Genomic DNA, 19,347 nt, shown 5'->3' with positions numbered 1-19,347 from the left:
AAAAACAAATGGGAAGTGAAAAGGGGGAAACCTACAAGTGTTGGGCGCTATGTTACAATCTTTACACACTTTTTGTCTTTAATCTTTAATTTCTCAAAACAAAGTAGGTGGTATTAAACACATTTTACAGAGGTGGGAGTTGAATCTTCCTATAGTCAAACATCTAGAAGATACAGATTCAACCCTAAACTGCTGCACCATCCAAATAGGCCTTTTGTTTCTGAAATTGCCTTTCACACTATATTTTTCCAAGACCTTCATCCTCCCCTCTGCTATGGTGAGAAATTTTGAGTCAAAGCCAAATGTAATTTCAACCCCATTATCATTCTTCTGACTCTGAGTTAAGCAGCTCTTTCCTATACAGTTAGCTTTACAGAACAGCTTTCTGTGATGGGTCTTCGTGAACAAGAGGCCCATTGATGATGCATATGCTTCCCGTGGAGACTAGTTGCAGAAGAAAAGGGGCATTTGGTTGTTTCAGTGCCAAACAATAAGTTGCTAGAGAGGACAAAGTGCCTGTTGGGCCTAAAACAATCTGTCCAAAACTGTCTAAATCATGGATGATAAACACCAAGAGCTAGGACAACATGAAAATTCATGACTTCTGCTCATTCTTTTATTTCAGGAGAGTTTCATTGTTTGAATCTCACACAATAGCTTGAGCTGCAAATAGAGAAAACTGAAAATAGTACATAGTCCTCATCACTATTCATTCTGTTTTTGATCAAATGGCCCACGATCCTTAGGATTCCACACTTTTCAGTCTACCCTGAAGTAACATTTATCCTTTTCAAAGCCCCCAACAATAAATCAGCCATAATGAAAGCTCTTCTTCTTGCTTTTACTGCAAGGATATATGCTCCAACCTTCATGTCTAAAGTGTTTACCTGGCTTTTTCATAGCTGACTCAGTAGATTGGAACCTTTTAATGCAACCTTCATGGCATGTGGTCACCAAATCTATGTGAAGTCTTTAAAATTTTTGTATGATTGATAGCATATTGCTCTTCACTGCTGAGGGGAACCATATCTATTTCCTGCTTGCTTCCTTTGTACACGTTAAGTTACTTAATCCATTTACTTTCATGATTGGGACTTCAAAGGTAGAAATGTGAAGGAAAAGAGAAAAGCAAACAGGTTCAGCAAGTCTGTGCCTGATTCTTAGGCCTAAATGTTTTCCACTGCATTATATACTACCTCCCAGGGTTATAAAACCAAAGCTTCCTTTTCTGCAAAGCAACCCAGTTAGTGGGGAGAGATAATCAATCAGTCAGTCAATCAGTCAACTGCCATAGCTTTAGAAGGAAATAAAAGCTCCTTTCTCAAAAGCCTATAGCTCCACATTTCCCAAAATTATTGTCCATGCCCATCTTTTAGACCTTCATTCAACCCCTCATGATCCTGTGTCAGCTACCATTATCATCTATTTTAAATGCATACTCCTGTATTTCAAAACCTGTCCCCAAACCTACCTCTATTTACTGTGTCATTCCTCTCTAAAACGATGTATGTGAGAGTTTTTAAATTGTAGTGTTATATCAATTCTAGTGTTACTACTAAACAAGACTCAAGACTTTTTAAAAAAAACTTTCTCCGATTAGCTTTGCCTACGCATTCTTTAATTAAATCAACTAATATTTCACCTCTAATCTATGACAAGCACACATATGTCTCAGAACCTTAGAGATGAGTAAAATGAATAAGAAAGTAACTATTCCCCTAGGAAGTTTATAATCTGCTTCCCAGCCCTACTCTCCCAATCTACTTCTTTTCTGAATCTACTAAATTTGCCGGTTTTTGAGTGCCCATCACGTTTTTGTTTGTCTTGTTGTTTCTGTTATTAATCCTAAACTCCCCAGAATTGTGTCCGTGTGTTACCATTAGCCAAAAAATCTGGGCACTGTCATGCTCTGAATCAAAACCATGAACTTTGGATAAGCTAATTATCTCTGAGCGTCATTTTTCTCATTTGAAAAATGCAAACAACAGTACCTACTGTATACAGAAGTGGTTATTAGAGGTATATGAAATGATATTTAGTGTACAAAGGAATCATGTCACTTACTTGCTAAAAAAAAAAAACCTTCAATAACACCTCTGTTGCCTTTCAAATTACATGTAAATGTCTCGACCTACTACTGGATGCCCTCAAGATCCCAAACTATTTTGTCAGCCTTCTCTCTTATGATTCCTCTACACATTCTTTTACTCACACCAAAAGGTCCTGCTCCCCTTTTTTCACTATGAGGGAAAATTAGTAGTAACTACCATACTTTTTTTCCTTCCAATTTTATTGAGACACAATCGACACTATACAAATTTAAGGTGTACAACATAATGACTTGACTTGCGTACATCCCGAAATGATTACCGTAGTAAAGTTTAGTGAACATCCGTCACCGCATATAGGTACAAAATAAAAGGAAAAGAAAAAAGATACTTTCCTTGTGATGAGTATTCTTAGAATGTACTCTCTTAACTTTCATACATAATATACAGCAGTGTTAGTATATTAATCATGTTGTACATTACACTCCTAGCACTTATTTATCTTATAATGAGAGCTTTATACCCTTTGACCACCTTCATCCAGTTCCCCCTCCTGCTAGCCCCTGCCTCTGATAACCACAGATATGATCTCTTCTTCTGTGAGTTTGTTCGTTTGTTTGTTTTTAAAGTATAATTGACCTACAACACTACGTTAGTCCCTGGTGCCCAACATAGTCATTCAATATTTCTATACATTAGATAATGATAAAATACTGTGGTAAGTCTAGTTACCATCTGTCACCATACTAAGATATTATTATTGGCTATATTCCCCACACTGTACAGTTTGTCCCCATGACTCATTTATTTTGTAACTGGAAGTTTGTACCTCTTCATCTCCCTCACCTATTTCTCTCATCTTCACCCCCCGCCCCCACCAACTCCTCTCCTCTGGCAGCCACCTGTTTGTATCTAGGACTGTTTCTCTCTTGTTATGTTTGTTCATTTGTTTTTTGCTTTAGATTTCACGTATACGTGAAATCATATGGTGTTTGGCTTTCTCTGTCTGACTTATTTCACTTAGCATAATACCCTCTAGGTCAGTTATTTTTACTGTGAGAATTTCTAGTTATTTTTCTCCTCATTCAACTCTGCAGCATATTTTATAAATGATGAGAAAGGTTAATTGGCTCCTTCACAGTAACAACACAGCAAATAACTGGAAAAGATGGAATTTGAAACCAGAGCTGTCTGGCTTCAAAATCCATACCTTGTCACCCTACTATGTACATTGTGCAAAATGTGAAAAATGTCCTTCCTTATGTTTAACTGGAATTAGTTTTCCAATCCCGTCTCAGGTGCCACCTCCTTCACCAAACTGTCCTTAATCCTCATCCAAATACAACGTCACCCTCAAATTTCTCACAGCAGTGTGTCACTCATCTTTGCGCAGCACTGTGCCAGTGACTTACGTACCAAATCATGAGCTCTTTGACACCAGGGTGAGTGTTTCCCCTGAAGCAAAGTACTTTGCAGCAAGTTTACACCCTGTTTCCCCTGAAGCAGAGCAGTTTGCACCAAGTAGATATTTAACAAAGTCACTTCAGTTGAACAGAGGGTCATTAAGGTCACATATGGAAAATTCTGTCCAGTGCAATCCAGGAATCATTTACTTACTAACATGTCTCTATTCCAGGTCCTGTAGTAGACACTGGGTTTAAAGAGATAAAAGCAAGGCAAAAATCCCTGCCCTCAAGGAGTTTACAGTTTGATTAAGGTGCTTTGAAACCAGAGAGTTGGGGTTTTTTTTAATTTAGGCATTATAGTGAGATGAAACAAACACTTTAGTAATACAAATGAATTCTCATTTGTTGTTCACACAGATACAGTTGTCTCCTCCAGCTGCTGTACCAGTTTAGACTACATCGTCACCTACCTCTTCAAGCACATAGCAAAAGAGGGCAGGAAGCCACTTCGATGCAGAGAGGCTGCCCAGGCTGGTCAGAGACTATTACATTTTATGCAGCAAAATCCAGAGGTCCTGCAGCAGGTAACTGGTGGTTGCTTATCTAGCTTAAGAGAGAAGAGTTTCCCAAAAGCCAATCTGGTCTCTGAATATCCCTTAGAGCAACTGGTCTTGCCAAGACTCTTTACTGGGTCTTCTCTAGGAGTATTTTCCCTGTAGGGAGGATAGTACACTGGCCTCAGGATTACCCACCCTCCAGAAATCTCTAAGTCATTCATCTCACCTCAGTGAAGCTAGAATTCAAAAAGAGGATAGCTCTTCCAGAGACAAGAGAAATAAAAGTCAAAGCTGGAACTAGAAACAGTCAACCTCTGATTTCTTTCCCAGAGCCTCTAATAACGTCGTCTTAGGTTTGCCTTGTGAATACTCTGGTATGTTGAGAAACTACCATTTTTCTGGGCTCCTAGTCTGTGCCAGGCAGCTTGCTGGGAACTTTCCCTTCATCATATCATTTTCCCCATTTTAAGATGAGAAATCAAGGTTCAGATAGGTCATATTCCCACGAACATTTAAATAATAAGTAATAAAGCTACGATTTGTTTATTTTCAAATGTTTTCTGACTAGCTAATATGAATTAGATCCAAGTTTAATATGTTTTAAAAACTTCTGCAAATCACAGTAACAGCATGCATAAAATTAAATCATATATGCCAGAAATGTTTCAAAGAGAATAATACCATTTTACTGTGGAGATAGCATCACTATGATATATTCCAGTTCTACTACATTTGGAAAGTGATATCTTTATACTGCTTCCAGTTGTCTTCTTTTGCCAAATTATCTATCTCCATAATAGTGTGTGGTTTGCAAATATAAACACTTTAACCTGGTCATTAGCCAGCAAATAAGTCACCTGCAATCAGCAAAAAAGTGTCAGTCTGAGTAAATAAATGATGAAAATGAATAAGACAGCCATGGAAGAGGTTTTCTTCCTTGCTGTCATTTTTTTGCTAATATTTAAATGACATGTAAACTTTATTTGTGGTGATGTTTCAGTTAACCAGTTATTTTCCTGGCGGGGAGGTGTGTGATTAAGATTTTGTGTAAACAAGCAAAGGGTTCTGGGCCTGTAACTATTTGGTATGACCCTGGAATTGTTACAACATGTTGGTGATTAAACAGGAGGAAGGTAACTCACATTTATTGAGGACTTCCTATGTACAAGGTGCGAGAGCCACTAAGACCCATGAGACATATTTCTCTCCTTAAATAAGTGTGTCCTGCCAGGTGGGAAGGAGAGACAAGTAACTAACTAATTATGTGATAATTGGATTAACATAGTGATGACAGGAGGAGAGGACCTGCAGAGATATCTCCTCATTTAGACCCCACAACAACCCTGCAATGTGGATATAACCATCCCCATTTTTCAAATGAATAAATTGAAGCACAGAGAGATACACTGGAAAGTGGAATGTGAACCAAGGTGTGTTTGGCTCAAAAGCCCAAGTCCTTACCACTTACTTACACCATTGATTCTCAGGAGACTAGTTGCTGGATAAGATCTCAGATTCACCTGGAATGCCTTTTCAGAATAACACATTCTATCAAGATATGGATGCACTGTTCCTCACCCATCCTTCTGCAGTAGCCACCGGTACTGCTGGGAGTGTGGCGTAGCCCTCAGGTGTTTTGCAACAAGAAGGCTGAGAACCACAGAATTAGAGCGTGTAGGCCGTGGAGAAAATAAATAACCATGGATTGGCCAGCAATCAGACCCAGCGCTCACCCCACCGTGGCAAGTGACAGGTCTGCCACCTGCCAGTGCTCAACCACGATCACAATATTGTCCCATAAACTTCGGCAGGAACTTTTAAGTGGGTAGAAAATTTTAGCAAAAATCAATAGGCTATGGTCCTAGACAAATACCATCCAACTGTGCAGAACAAGTAATGTGGTTGTGCAGAAGACATTCAAGTTTGTCTTTACTCAGAATTACCATGTGTTTGTTGGTTTAAGTAGTTTCTGTGTGTTAATAGTACTTGGTAATCCTTTACTTTATAGCATATGACTAAGTAGTGATCTATCTTCATTAACAGTGGAATACATTCTATTTATTTGGAATGTAGGCTTTCAGATAGCATTTTAAATATTAATGACCGGTCTCTGGTAGTCAGCATAAATATGATTTGCATTAGCACTAGGTTATATCATCTTGAGTGCCTCTGATGTCAATGATTGGGTATAGTAGTATCTGACATCATCTCCTTAGGTCACTGACAACTTTGACCTCTATTCTTATGCACAGTTTCTGTCGTCTCAAAAGCTCTTTTGAATTGATTTGAAATTTTGACTCTTCCCTTTATGAGGCAGTAAAATTGATAATTATTCAGATGGGAACTGAGCACTGAGTGAAAAATCAATTCCACCCGCTCTCTGCCGCGTATAAAATTACTTCTGAGTCGGCTGGACTGAACGGATGGCCAGAGTAAAAGCAGCAGGCAGGAGTAGTGGGAAGAATTAGCTGGACACAGCTAATAGCCTGAAGGGATAGACTTGGAAAAGAGGGAGTGGGCCAGTTGGGGGTTATTATGAGCAAGGATGGGTCCCATTGATCATCTGTTTGCATCAGCTTTCCAAGACCTTATAAATCAACCCTGAAGAGCAGCAGAATCCAAGATTTCAGCCTCTTTCCAGAGGGAATTTATATTAGATTATTCTCATTTTCACACTCAGATGAAAAGTGAGCCATTGATTATTCATTGGTTGCCCATCAAATGCTGTTTTTATAGGTGATTTGCCTATCAGAGAAGATAATGAACAAGGTTGCTGCTTCGTAACTCAAGGTTTCAGTTTTCAAGGCATCTGTGTCAGTTAAGTAATGCCTAACCCTATTAAAAGGAATGGGTTACACATTGCTTAACAGTGCTGAAAAACTAGACCCTAATGACTAATTGTGCTTGGAGTTTAGAGAGGGTTTGTCAGCTCTTTAAACTAAACTGATGCAATGACACTGCAGTTATTTACTAGTGTGAACTGTTTTCCCCCCGCACCGCCAACCTGGACCTATATCGCTGGAAGCAGAGTTGCATGAAGAGTGTCAGTTCTAAATTGCAAAAGTTATCTCCTCAAGCTTCCACAGCAAATGAAGCATGAACCCACATAAAGGGTCTTCTGACGCTCTTATAGGCCTTTCCTATGAGACATTTTAAGTGCCTCTCACCTGAAAATGTGTTTATTATGACCTGCTATGTGGCTTTAGATCTTCAGTGTTTTTAAAAACATTCTCCAAATAAGCCATCTTCCATATTTTGCAAATAAACCTAAATTTGCAAAGCATTACCTTTAATCCATTTGAAGATCTGTTATAATTAAGTGAATCTATTTTAAGTAAGAATTATTGTCTAACCAGCATTGCTTTAACTTAACTGAGAAAAACCCAGTTTATGTATATTAAGCAAAACAAAAAAAAAGTTCCCATGTTTTTATGTCCTTAGAGAGATAAACTAAAGTTTTAAGAACAGGCCAGTAGTAACAGTGATTAGGCATGGATCTGCTACAGTAATTTGGAAGATAAAATTTCTACGTGAAACGTTTTCAGTTTTATCCCTGGTCGTGTTAAGTGTTTGTATCTATAACTCAAAGGTCAGCATACATTTAGTTATATCACAGAATGAAAGAAGGATCTTCCCAAATTAGGTACATGAAAGAGCGTGTTTTATAAGAGTAGAAGGGCATTTCAAAGATGAGACTCATCCTCTTTCAGATTATAAGAATAGGACACTGAGGCTGAATGCTTCTCTAAATCATAACTTCTATTGAAACTACCTGCTCTCGAAAGAGTAGCAACTTCCATAGAAGTAGAACAAGAATTATGTGATGGTCAGTATTACTGATTAGATCATGCAATTAACTTATTAACAAGGTATTTTTAGCAATTATGTTCTCTAAAATTTAAATACACTGAATGGAGGAATTAGAACATTTAGGTTTTAATTTATCTTAACCTCTTCTATTTAACTATTTGGCTCAAGTGAGCTGTACTAAAAACCAGAAAAAGTTCTAATTATAATTCTTTCTCCCTCGCTCTCTCTCCCCCTCCCTCCCACTTTGTGCTAACCTGACATTTAACTACAAATTGTAAAGAGCTGTCAGGAGTTATAAGAATCATACTTCAGTAGGGACGTAAGCTGGAAAGAACATTCACCCTTTTCCTCAATCAGTCAGTCAGTCAATGAAAATTGCTTTTGTACAGTGCTCTTCGTGACATGCATCCCAAAGTGAATTACAGCAAAAGGGAAATCATCTGCTCTTTTTTCATTTCTGTGTTTAGATTGAAAGGATATTGCTCAACATTTTGACATACTATGCAAGACATCTTTCTTACTTAAGATACCATCCCATAGTACTAAGTAGGAGAAAGTGCAGTCACATATTTAACTGATGTTGAGATTCTGGCCTATAGAACCTCAGCAAGACTCTCACAGTGGGAAACACTTTAGCAGATGAAATATATTCATGTCTCTTATGCTCTGAAAAAAATTAACCAGACTTTCTAATGTTATTATAGACGTTTCTAGTGAACCCTAAATAGAAAGTATGCTCATGACCCACTAGCTCAGTCTGGTTAATTTGCAGCTATCATCAAAAGTGTGGCAGTAGATTGATGTCAAAAACACATGCTGAAGGAACATTCACAACTGGACCAGAGGATAACATGGATTTAAAGGGAAGCCAGGGATAGGTCATTAGACGTGGCAAGTAAAAAATAAGAATAATAGAATTGTTTTTTGCACATGCTGCTGCAGTCTTGGTCTTCTTCACAGCAACATCTGTATGTATTTTGTATTTATTTCTAGGAAAAAAATAATACTGGCAAAATATTGCAGACAGTAGCTTAAGCTTTTTCATATGCATTTAATCTGATTTAATCACCACAGTATCTCTGTGAAGCTATAGTATTATGAGCACCATTTTACAGATATAGAAACCAAGGCATAAAAAGATTAAGTAGGGGCTTCCCTGGTGGCGCAGTGGTTGAGAGTCCGCCTGCCGATGCAGGGGACACGGGTTCGTGCCCCGGTCTGGGAAGATCCCACATGCCGCGGAGCGGCTGGGCCCGTGAGCCATGGCTGCTGAGCCTGCGCGTCCGGAGCCTGTGGTCCGCAACGGGAGAGGCCACAGCAGTGAGAGGCCCGCGTACCGCAAAAAAAAAAAAAAAGATTAAGTAACTTTCCCAAGTTACTAGTGGTCAATACGACCATATAGTCCATAAGAGGAAAGACTAAAATTTTACCTTGATGTGTTTAGCTCCAGCATTCACATGCTTAACCACAAAGCTATAATTTGTTGGTGGCTGCTAAGTTGAAGTAGTATGTATGTTTTGAGCACTTACAATGAGGCAAATTGAGCTTCCAGTAAGTCCCACCGGGGCCATCCTTAAGGTAGAATGATTTAGAGCAGTCATCCTATACCCCAACTTTGTGCTGCAGCCGGAATGAAACAGATGGGCAGTGACCCAAAGAGGCAATGGGCAAGGGAGAGGGAGGTTGCTTTGCCAGCTGGTATAGAAAAGCCCTGTGGCTCCTGCCATCACTGACAGAGCTAACAGAGCTTCCTCTCTCTTATTCTACACCCGTACCCAATCATTAATTCTGTAGCCAGACATTGAAGGTATAAAATTTAGCAGGACATGTATCCTTGAGAAGGTCAGAGTCTAATAGTATAACTGTCTCATGGTGTTCCTTTGTGACTATCCTTCAGTTCCTCTGAGGTAGCTCTTGAGGTTTACTCTAACCTGACTTTTCTAGGATAGAATCAATATAGAAGCTGTGAAATGAAGTTGGGGAAGCAACAAGTGCTTTGCATCCATCCCCCATACCCTGCACGTCTCTAGGCTTTGTCCTGACTCTCACCACTGATTCATCAGTGTTGAATGTCATTTTTCACCTCTTTCTGATTGTAAACAGCTTCTCTTTTTTAAAAGAGGCTTCTACTACTGAGTACCATTAGCTCTACTGAAGGTCCTTCTTAAGGGCCTCTCACATGGGCAAGTCTGAAACTGACTCCTTTGAGCATCCCTCTCCTCCTTTTCATTCTGTAAGGTACCACAGACTAAGATGCCTATAGAGCCAAGTAGGAAACTTGACTGAGGTAGACAGGAACGACAAACTGTGTTCAGTATACATCCCTATCTAAAGGGGGCAGCCTCCAAAGGGCTTCAGCTAATTGTTGCCCTGTAAGGTGGTAAGACCCAGTGTTGCCAGATATATTGAGATTTCCCCCCGGAGAGAAGCCAGAAATCCAGTTTTGTAAATGTTGGCGACTGATTGAAAATTTAAAATAAAAATACTCTGCAGGTCAGCACTGTATGTCTGGTTATCAGTTTCCCACCTCTGTATTCTGTACTCTTAGAGAATTTCAGAACTCAGATCTCTTAATGCATGATCCCTTGCATTTCTCATAACCATCCCATGTGGCCTTGCAACAGTGATATTTTTATTTGTCTCTGATGTTTTGATAATTCTTAAAGCACACTTTTTTAATTTGCTGTTTTAAGAGGATGCCATTATTTTGCTTTTACATATGAGTCTATACTTAGGTCTTTAATGAAACTTAAAGAGGGCATTTTATCACATTTGGGTTGTGTCTTTGCATACAGAAGGGCTGCAGTAAACAGGCAATGAAACTCAGTTAACATCTCCCAAACATTTTTTTTTTAATTTTCAAAATAATAAGATTTGTTTGAGGCAGAAATAAAGCTCACTTTGGTCAAGTGTGTGTGTGTGTGTGTGTGTGTGTGTGTGTGTGAGAGAGAGAGAGAGAGAGAGCTAACTACTAAGGATCAAATCAGAGTATCTAAGAGGACCAGGGCTGCACAAAAGTGTCTAGTTAATAGCCAGGTAACAAAAGTCCAAAAGGGAATAAAACTCTTAAGAACGATCAATGTGTGACCACCACCCCTAAAGATCAACTTAGAAAGTTAAAATATATAATTTTAAAAATGGAAAAACACGAATTTTTAATTAAAATGGCTTTTATCTGTAATATAATAAAACCATTTGTCCATCTTTAGAAGGATGATTCTTGTCCAAATCCTTTGCTATATTCCATATCTTTGCCATTTTGATTTCATTTTTGTTATAGAGATATTTGTTGAATGACTGTTTCAACTGTAACAAAAAATGGTATTTTAAAACAAAACCCTTTTAAAAAGAAACCTATTCTTGATGATTTATAAATCATCAAATTAGTGTTATAACCCTATCACCTATCTTTACACAGTACCTTTTTTCCCCCAAAGATCACCTCCATCTTGATACTTGTCCCAGCACCTAACAGAGCCTGAAACCTTGTGATGGTCAATGAATGTCTGCAAAACAAACCAAAAAAATTAATTTTTAAAAGTGCAATCTACAGGCAGTGACTTTAGGTATCAAATCTAACATGGTCATAGACTAATACATGATAAAATAAATGATAATGCCAAGATAAGATTATATCGTCATATACTATATAATAACCCTGCTGAAATTCCATAAGAAAATTTTATTCTAAACATGGATGAAGAAAGAAATAAGTACTTCAAATATTGTTTCAAATGGTTAACAGAACAGAGAAGGTTTGTGGTGGGTTTTTTTTTTGTGTGTGTGTCTGTTTGTTTGTTTTTTCCACTGGGACATGTGTTTTTCTACCTCTAAGCACAGTTTAAAGATGTAATCCATTGCTAGCGTAACTTGCCTTATTAATTGAAAGGGATGGAATCCACCAGATGTAGCCCAAACCAGCAGAGAGTTAGGTGCCTAAGCAACAGCAAAGACACCATATTGAGTGAGCCAGATTTCGGTCTCCAAGTCATTTATTTCAACCGGTGACAATACATTTCAACTCCTGTGCCTCAGCAGTGATTGATGGTTTAATATCATATATAATTTTTTTAATGAAGGAAAACCATTTAAATATGTTACCATTTGCACTGGTATTGTCCTATGTACATAACTGCATTTAATCATTATGGGGATTGTTTTTATACTTGTGTAATTTGTATCCAAGAAATAACTGTCAAAACCATCTCATGCTGTTGCTGGAAATGGTACAGTGTGCTTCATACTTGAATAGATTCATTCTTCCCTGCACATAATTAAGGGTGTTGGAGCTTTCACTGCTACCACATAGGAATTCCATGTTTACATTTCTGAGAATGAAAAATTAGCCACAGTTTGCTTTTTCAGGCTCCCATTTTCTGGGGCTGTGATATTTGAGTACCTTAGTTCTGTACCAGTATATGATTTGAAGAGTTTGGTTTTAAGACTTTTAATATTAAAATACATAATAAAATTTTATTATCTAATTATAAGAGGGTTTAGCCTCTTATTAAAGTTGCTAAATCAGGCCTGGATTAACATCATAATGGCACAGTTTGACATGGAATACTCAAAAGTCAAGTTCGAGGGAAGGGATGGGTTTTGTTGTTGTTGTTGTTTTGGGAGTTTTCTCCTATACCCACCCCTCGCACAAAATAACAAGGACGAAACGCATGTATGGAAACAGACAAGGAGCAATTTGGGACGCTGGAGAAGGAGTGGAGGTGTCAGCCTAGGATGGTACCCTTAGGCGAGGCAGCTGGTATATGTAGCCTTTTGTTTATCTGCTACTGGTTTATGTAGCCTTTAGGCCGGCACCAGAAACAATCACTCCTACAGGGTCAGCTGCTGGTCAGAAGCAAAACAAGAAAAGATTTTGCGTTCAAATGCACAGCCATAATTTCTGTACAGCTGGCACCTGCTACTGGTGCACAGCATGAAGGTGAAAGGTCAAAGAGGCAGTTGTTCAAAACTCAAGAATGGCTTAAAGGGACTTGTAGATTAATCTGCTTTATTAACTTCTGTATATTAGATAACTATTGCTATGAATGACAGTACATCTTTTTGAATAAGTCGCATCTCTTTCTCTTTTAAATTAGCTTTTGAGTAATGAATATTAAATAGAAAGCATTTCAGGGGTAATTAAATGAAAACAGAATGATGTCATTTTACAATTATATTTGGGTGTTTATAGAATAGGGGAATTATAATGTTTTCCAAGGAGCTAAAAAAAAAAAAGAGCCGGCTTCATAAAGAAGAATTTGAAATAAATAAGTTAGATGTCCATTAGCCTTTGTGTTTAGACTGAAAAGTATGATGTAGTTTGCGACTTAACATAGAGTCATTGGGTGCCAGTGGCTTGATTTGGCATTCCCAGGGCCTCCAAGTGTTTTCTTTATGAATTAAAGTGACTGCAGTCCGTCATTGTTCTTTTATCTACAGTTTAGCACAGTCAGTTTTGCTATTACTCTGCAGCAAATGTTCTCAGAATAGCAAAGGAGTAGTAAAAAACAACAGCCGTACCTTTTCCTTCGCACTCGTGTAAAGCAGATAAAGAGCACTTCATAAGGAAAAAAGGCACGGTTTTACACAGGTTTCGCCCAATGATAATTAGGCGTGCTTTATAACAGTCTCTCACCCGGTATGGCAAGTGGCAAACAAGATGGTTTTTAGCCTCTTCGTTAATAGTGATTGGCGCAGTTAGCTTAATTTATCATTATAAATTAAGGGTAAAAAGAGTTCACTTTCATGCGCTCTTTTTTAAAGCCTCTGCAAGGAAAATTTCTAATCCATAGATAAAATACTGACACCAACTCTGGGAACGTGTTTAACAATCTGCCTTCTAAAAGGACGACTCTTTTCTGCTGACTCTCAGTGATTTTTTGTTTTTGTTCTTTTAAGAATTCTCAGAAAAAGCATAATAGATGACATCTGCCTTTTTCATGCTAACACAGCACAGGTAGTAGCATTTATCCATATTTCACAAATGGAAGGCGTTTGGGATTTCATTTGCACTCCCAAGTTTTAACACAAGTTCAGTCTTTCTACTCTGAGCAGTGTTTCTGTGACATGTGAAGATGACACCTGAGATCACCTCCCTGTGTCACATCCAAGCCAGCCCAGGGCTCACCAGAAGGATCCTAAACTTGCATGGGTGTCACAAAGGAGCAGACTACCTTGACCAGAAAAGATTGGGTTAGGAGTATTTCCACATCCTTACACTCCAAAGTGGAAGAACCTTTACACCTCCTTCTTAAAGATCTAGACTTTTCCTCCATCCTGTAACAGAAGCCTTATTTACTGTAGGGTTGCTAGGACCTAAGAAGTCACTATAAAAGGGCGATCTCAGGTTCAAACAGAATTTTTATGATGAATGATAATGATGAAAAAGAAGTAGAAATAATTATTATACGCTAGGCTTGTGTGCTAAGTGCTTTATATATATGTACACAGACATATATTCCAGTGTGTGTGTGTGTGTGTGTGTGTGTGTGTGTGTGTGTGTGTACATATATATATATATAAATTTCTGTTTAAGTCTCACTACTCTGTAGGGCAGATATTTTTATCTCCATTTTATGATCAAAATACTGTAATTGCAGCTCTAGTAAGACGGTAACTTACCCAATACCATACAGCTAGTAAGTAGCAGAACCCATGCTCTTAACCAAAATACAGTACAACTTTTAAATGGGCTAGATGGAGGATAAGCAAGGGGAGACACATACCATTTATTCATTCCTAAATCCTTGATTGAGCCAGGGTCCCCTTTCTTTGAGAACTGATTGGACAAGAGGTAAACACTTGACCTAAGCTGGCTTTTCTTCCCTAGATTTAGAAACTAGCATTTAAAAGATACTGGTCAGCCTCATCTGAATTGAAGACTTGAAAAATCAAGAACCATGGGGCAGCCATTCCCTGCCATATGCTCAGAGAAGTAGCCAGTCTGCAGCGAGAGAAAAGAGCAGCAGACGTGCTAAAAGGGTCTCGAGAGACCAGGCAGGCCCACAGAGGGAGACTGAGAAGGATCCCACCAGCGTTCTTGCCGTTGGTTCTAAGCCCTTGAGAGGCCTGACCATGCTGCCTAGTGTAGGGATCCTGAAACCACCCCTTTTAGGCCTATGTTTTGCCTGCGATAGTTGCTGTCCTCCTAGCCAAAGGATTCTTGACTCAGGGAAGTTGTGAGGACACAGTGAACCAATGAGTATAGACTCACCTAGCCCAGAGAAGGTATTCAATCAATGTGGAAATAGCCTTCACTTTGAAAAACAATATGCAGCTACCACTTTTTGATGTCCCTGTCCTTGTCCATATCCCTGCTGTTCATAATTATAAATGTGAGAAAAGTATTCTGTCCAGGAAATCCCAGGCCCAAGACTTCATTTCACAAGATGATTTGATTTTGCCATGACTTCAGCCGGATTACTTATGTCTACCTGGTCCCATCTATGTGTTCTGCCTTTCTTAGAGTTCCTTCTGTGACAAGCGTTCTTAATATCACACTCACTCACTGGACTGGATGGGGTGTGGCGTGATTTTATTCTTGGGCCCAAACTGACTTTTTCTCACTTATTCTTCCTGCATACTCCAGGCATTACCTTGCAATGGCAAGAATGAAAATAAATGCCATAACTCTTTCCATTTGTATAATGTCTTCATACCTTATGTCTCTGCTGACTCTCACAACAACCCTGATGGGTAGACAGGGCCAATGTGAATATTTTTTTAACTTGAGAGTATGGGTACATCAACACATTTAATCCCACAGTACCTGTATGGGTAAAGTACGCAGAGGTTCAGAGGGGCGAAATAACTTGCCCAAAGACACAGAGCCACTAAATAGCAGTGCCTAGAATATAACGAAGGCTTTCTTGTCCCTAGATTTTACAGTTTTCTTGTCTCTAGATTTTACCATACCAAGGCTCCCCAGGGCCTTACCCTGCCCTTCCTTCCTGGCATTTCTTCTTCTCCGTTCACCCCTATTCAAGGGAGACAGCAAGATAAATGACAGCGTTCCCCTGCCTTCATTTCTCTTAGTGGCACTGTGGACGGTATAAGAAGCTCTTTGAGTTTCTTGAAAGAATGGCACAGGATAAAGTGAGGGTTGGTTTAATGATGTCATGATTTATTCATTTCGCAGTTATTACTGATTTTTCACGTAGTACTTGAAGGGTAAATTATGTGAAATTTTCCCAAAGTATATTAAGGTACTGGAGATGTGACTTCCACCTTCATATTCATTTGTCTTGACCCTTGGAAATTTTAACTAGCAGTAGCCATTCGTGCAGCTGTGAGCTCATATAGTGTGTTAAGGAAGACTTCTTATTTGGTTGCAGTCTAATCACTACTTGAGGAACAAGGTAAAGGTTCCCTCATCCTCTGACCTTTCATGAGTTAATGCTGCTTTGTATGCTTTGCAACCCAGAAGAACTCTTGCGTGTTAATTCTGTATCCCTTGTCATGCTTAGGAAAATACAGACGTAAGTGCTTTCAGACTGATGAAATTCTGTCCTCCTTTCATAGTTGTTTAATTGCAAAGTCTCTCTTTGTGGAGGACTTTCTACTTACAACAATCAGAGCTGACAGATTTTACAGTCAACAGACCTGGTTTTGACATACCAGTTATGCTACTTCGTGTGTCCTTGGAATACTTACCTCACCTCTTTGAGGTTAGCAGCCCTTCAACAGGGGGAGTTCTTTACATTACTTGAACTGGCCCCTGGGATCCGGTGGCTGAACTACTCCCTCCTGTGGTCTCATGCCCAGACTCCCCAAGACTAACCAAGACCTAGATGTCTCCCATTCCATCACTCCCTCAGCCGGTTACCCCATAACTTGGAACATTGGTATCATGGAAAAGAAAAACATTCAAGTGCATGTTTAGTTGAGGTCATGTGAACATAGAATGCTAAGAAGGAGCAATGGGAAGCTCAAGGCCTGAAGAGAAATCTCTTAGGCCCCAAAGAGACCCACCAGAAAGAAAACACTAAGCAAGAGCTCTGTGTTAATCCCCATACTTAATGTGGCGTCTTGTTTTAGATGGGACAAAGAAATTCCACTCAGGGAACTAAAAGCGTCAATTAGAGTTAAGTGCATTTAGGGATGATTTCTCTGAGACCCTTAAGATTGGAAGGAAACAACTTGATGGGTACGCAATAAGAGATTAATAAATACTTAGGCTGCATGAGCTCTTCTAGGCCACAGGGACCACATTTTATTCAATTCTGTACCACAGTGCCTGACACATAGTTCAGTAATTCTTTGAGCAACGAATAAGTCTAAGAAATGAAGAGGGAGGGAGAAAAGAAGGAAGGAGAAGTCCCTAGCACAGTACCTGACACATAGTAGGTGCTCATCACGGATGTGTTAACATGTGTGCACCTAGCACGTAAGAGTTGATAATAGAGTATTATTGACTTGAAATGTGTGCAGGTGAAACAAGTAGATAACAAGAGGGCTTTAGAGCTTCTCTAGCGGCCTGGCCTGTTTTGGAATCTGTACTTTGAGGGAGAAGTTCCACCCTCAGCACATGAGGGCCTCTTCTTATCCCACAGAAGGAGCAAGCCCTCCCTCCCCAACCCCATCTTTCTCCTGAGCCCCTTGCATTACTGAGAGGCTGGAAACAAACTGACAGAAACCTGGAGAAAAGTAACTCAAGTGATTTAGGAGAATGGAAGGGCTGGCTTATGGGGCCAGATTAAAGAAGCTAAATATGTATAGCCTGCCTAAGTGACAACTAAATGGGGCGTTTGATAAGTCTATAAATACTTGGAAGATGTAAACGCCAAGGAGGAAAGGGAATTACTTAGCATGGCACAATGGAGTATTGGCGTAATGGGATAATATTAAGAAAGGGAAGATGAAGGTTGAACATCAATAAAAAGCTTCCTGACAAAGAGAACCATTCCTGACAGAGGACACTATTAAGTTACGCGCTGTGGGCCAAGGGAAATAATGGCAGTGCCATTTCTCAGGGTACTGGCAACAGAGCCAGCAAGACAGGGCCCGAGATATGTCCTGACTGAGGCACAGGAGCCAAGCAAGTAACCTGTGTCTGCGGCCTCTGAATCCTAGAAACAGGAAAAGAGCTGCATCTTCTTGGGAGAACTCAGATGGCTCAGCCTCCTAAGGGGTCAGACCCTGTGGAGAATGGTTATACCAATCGTTCGCCCTTCCATGCCACTGCCCAAAAGAAGTCATCCAACTAAAATGGTACCCCATTTCCTCCAAGATAAAGCCCACATTCTCTAGCACGCAGTAGTAGGCCCTTCACAAGACGGGGCCTCTGCCTACCTCATCAGCCTCCTCCGCCACCACCACTCCCCGCGCACCCTCTCAGGTCCCACAGAGCTGCTCGTCATTCTCCAGACACTTCTCCAAACCTTGGCACCTGCTTGCTCCTTTTCCTACCTTACTACCTGTCAGACTTTGCTTGTGCTCCACAACAGATCCAGGTGTCACCTGTGAAGCCTTCCCTGCCTGCCCCCCACCCCTAGACAGAGTTAGTCAGCCTCTTGTGGTCTCTCAGAGCCTCCTGTGCAGGCTTCTGTTTGTGGCACTTGCTAGAGTGTGTTGTCATGTAAACAGTGTACTGCCTCCCCAACTTGAGTTCTTTGAGGGCTGGGACTGTGCCTCATTCATTGGTATGTCCTCAGGGTCTAACACAGAGCCTGGCACAAAGTAGGTGGCAGTAAAGTCTGAATAAATCAAGGAACGAGGTTCTATTCCCAGCACTTTCAGTCACTATCATTCCTTAGGCTCCCTGTGTAAATATTAGGGTGAAAGAGCTTCCAAATCTCTAACATCTTTGAATCATCTCCCCAACCACTTGGCCAGCACTCTCTATGCCATTTAGACAACTATAAATAAAAACGCTCAAATCTGAAAGGCAGCATGCCATCCTCTGTGGTTAAACTCGAGACTGCTCTTTAATGGAAAGTGCTTCTGAGGGCCGAGTGAATTTTCCAAAAAATATTTTTTTCTCCTCACACAAAATCATTCGAACATGATAAGTAAAATAATCCTCCTCTGTTGGTTATGAAGATTTTTAGGTCCATCTAACCAAATCCCTTCGGGAAGTCAGGGAGAATATAGTGACAGATGATAGGCAATGAAACTTTGAACCGCCTGCTGTAAGGATAATATGTTTATTATGAAATACAATATTCATTGCACTCTGCTCTGAGGACCGCATGAGTTGCCCCCATGCCATTATGCCTTATGTTGTTCTGTTGTGAAATATGATATTCATGGCGAAATGTTGTGATGACTGTTGAATGAAGTAGCATGCTGTTCCCCGCTCCCTTCCTTGATTTTGAATGGCCTCAGTTAGAGTTTACTTTATCACTGAATATTTAATATAAACATGTGCTTGTAGTCGTCTCTGTCATGCATGTATATGTACACTGGGTGGGGTTCATTTCACTGTTCCTCATCCCCCGAGCTCACTGGGACTGTGGGCCTGCTAGACGGCAGCCGCCCTCCACCATGTGCAGCACTGCTGGGGCCGCCTAGCATCCAGCCCCTTCT

At 39.9% G+C, this 19,347-nt stretch overlaps 1 protein-coding gene across 2 annotated transcripts in view; it reads left to right on the top strand.

The window, feature by feature from the left end:
• Window positions 1-19,347, top strand: part of RANBP17 (RAN binding protein 17) — a 312,232-nt gene that overhangs the window by 278,853 nt on the left and 14,032 nt on the right. For both annotated transcript variants that reach the window (XM_024753434.1, XM_024753433.1), the window contains one exon: window positions 3,872-4,038. In XM_024753434.1, coding sequence (XP_024609202.1) covers window positions 3,872-4,038 — 167 coding nt within the window. The remainder of the gene's footprint in view (window positions 1-3,871; window positions 4,039-19,347) is intronic.

The sequence above is a fragment of the Neophocaena asiaeorientalis genome, unplaced genomic scaffold (genome assembly GCF_003031525.2).
Source record: "Neophocaena asiaeorientalis asiaeorientalis breed wild unplaced genomic scaffold, Neophocaena_asiaeorientalis_V1.1 scaffold268, whole genome shotgun sequence".
Classification (NCBI taxonomy): Eukaryota; Metazoa; Chordata; class Mammalia; order Artiodactyla; family Phocoenidae; genus Neophocaena; species Neophocaena asiaeorientalis.
This window is presented reverse-complemented; position numbering and strand designations above follow the sequence as displayed.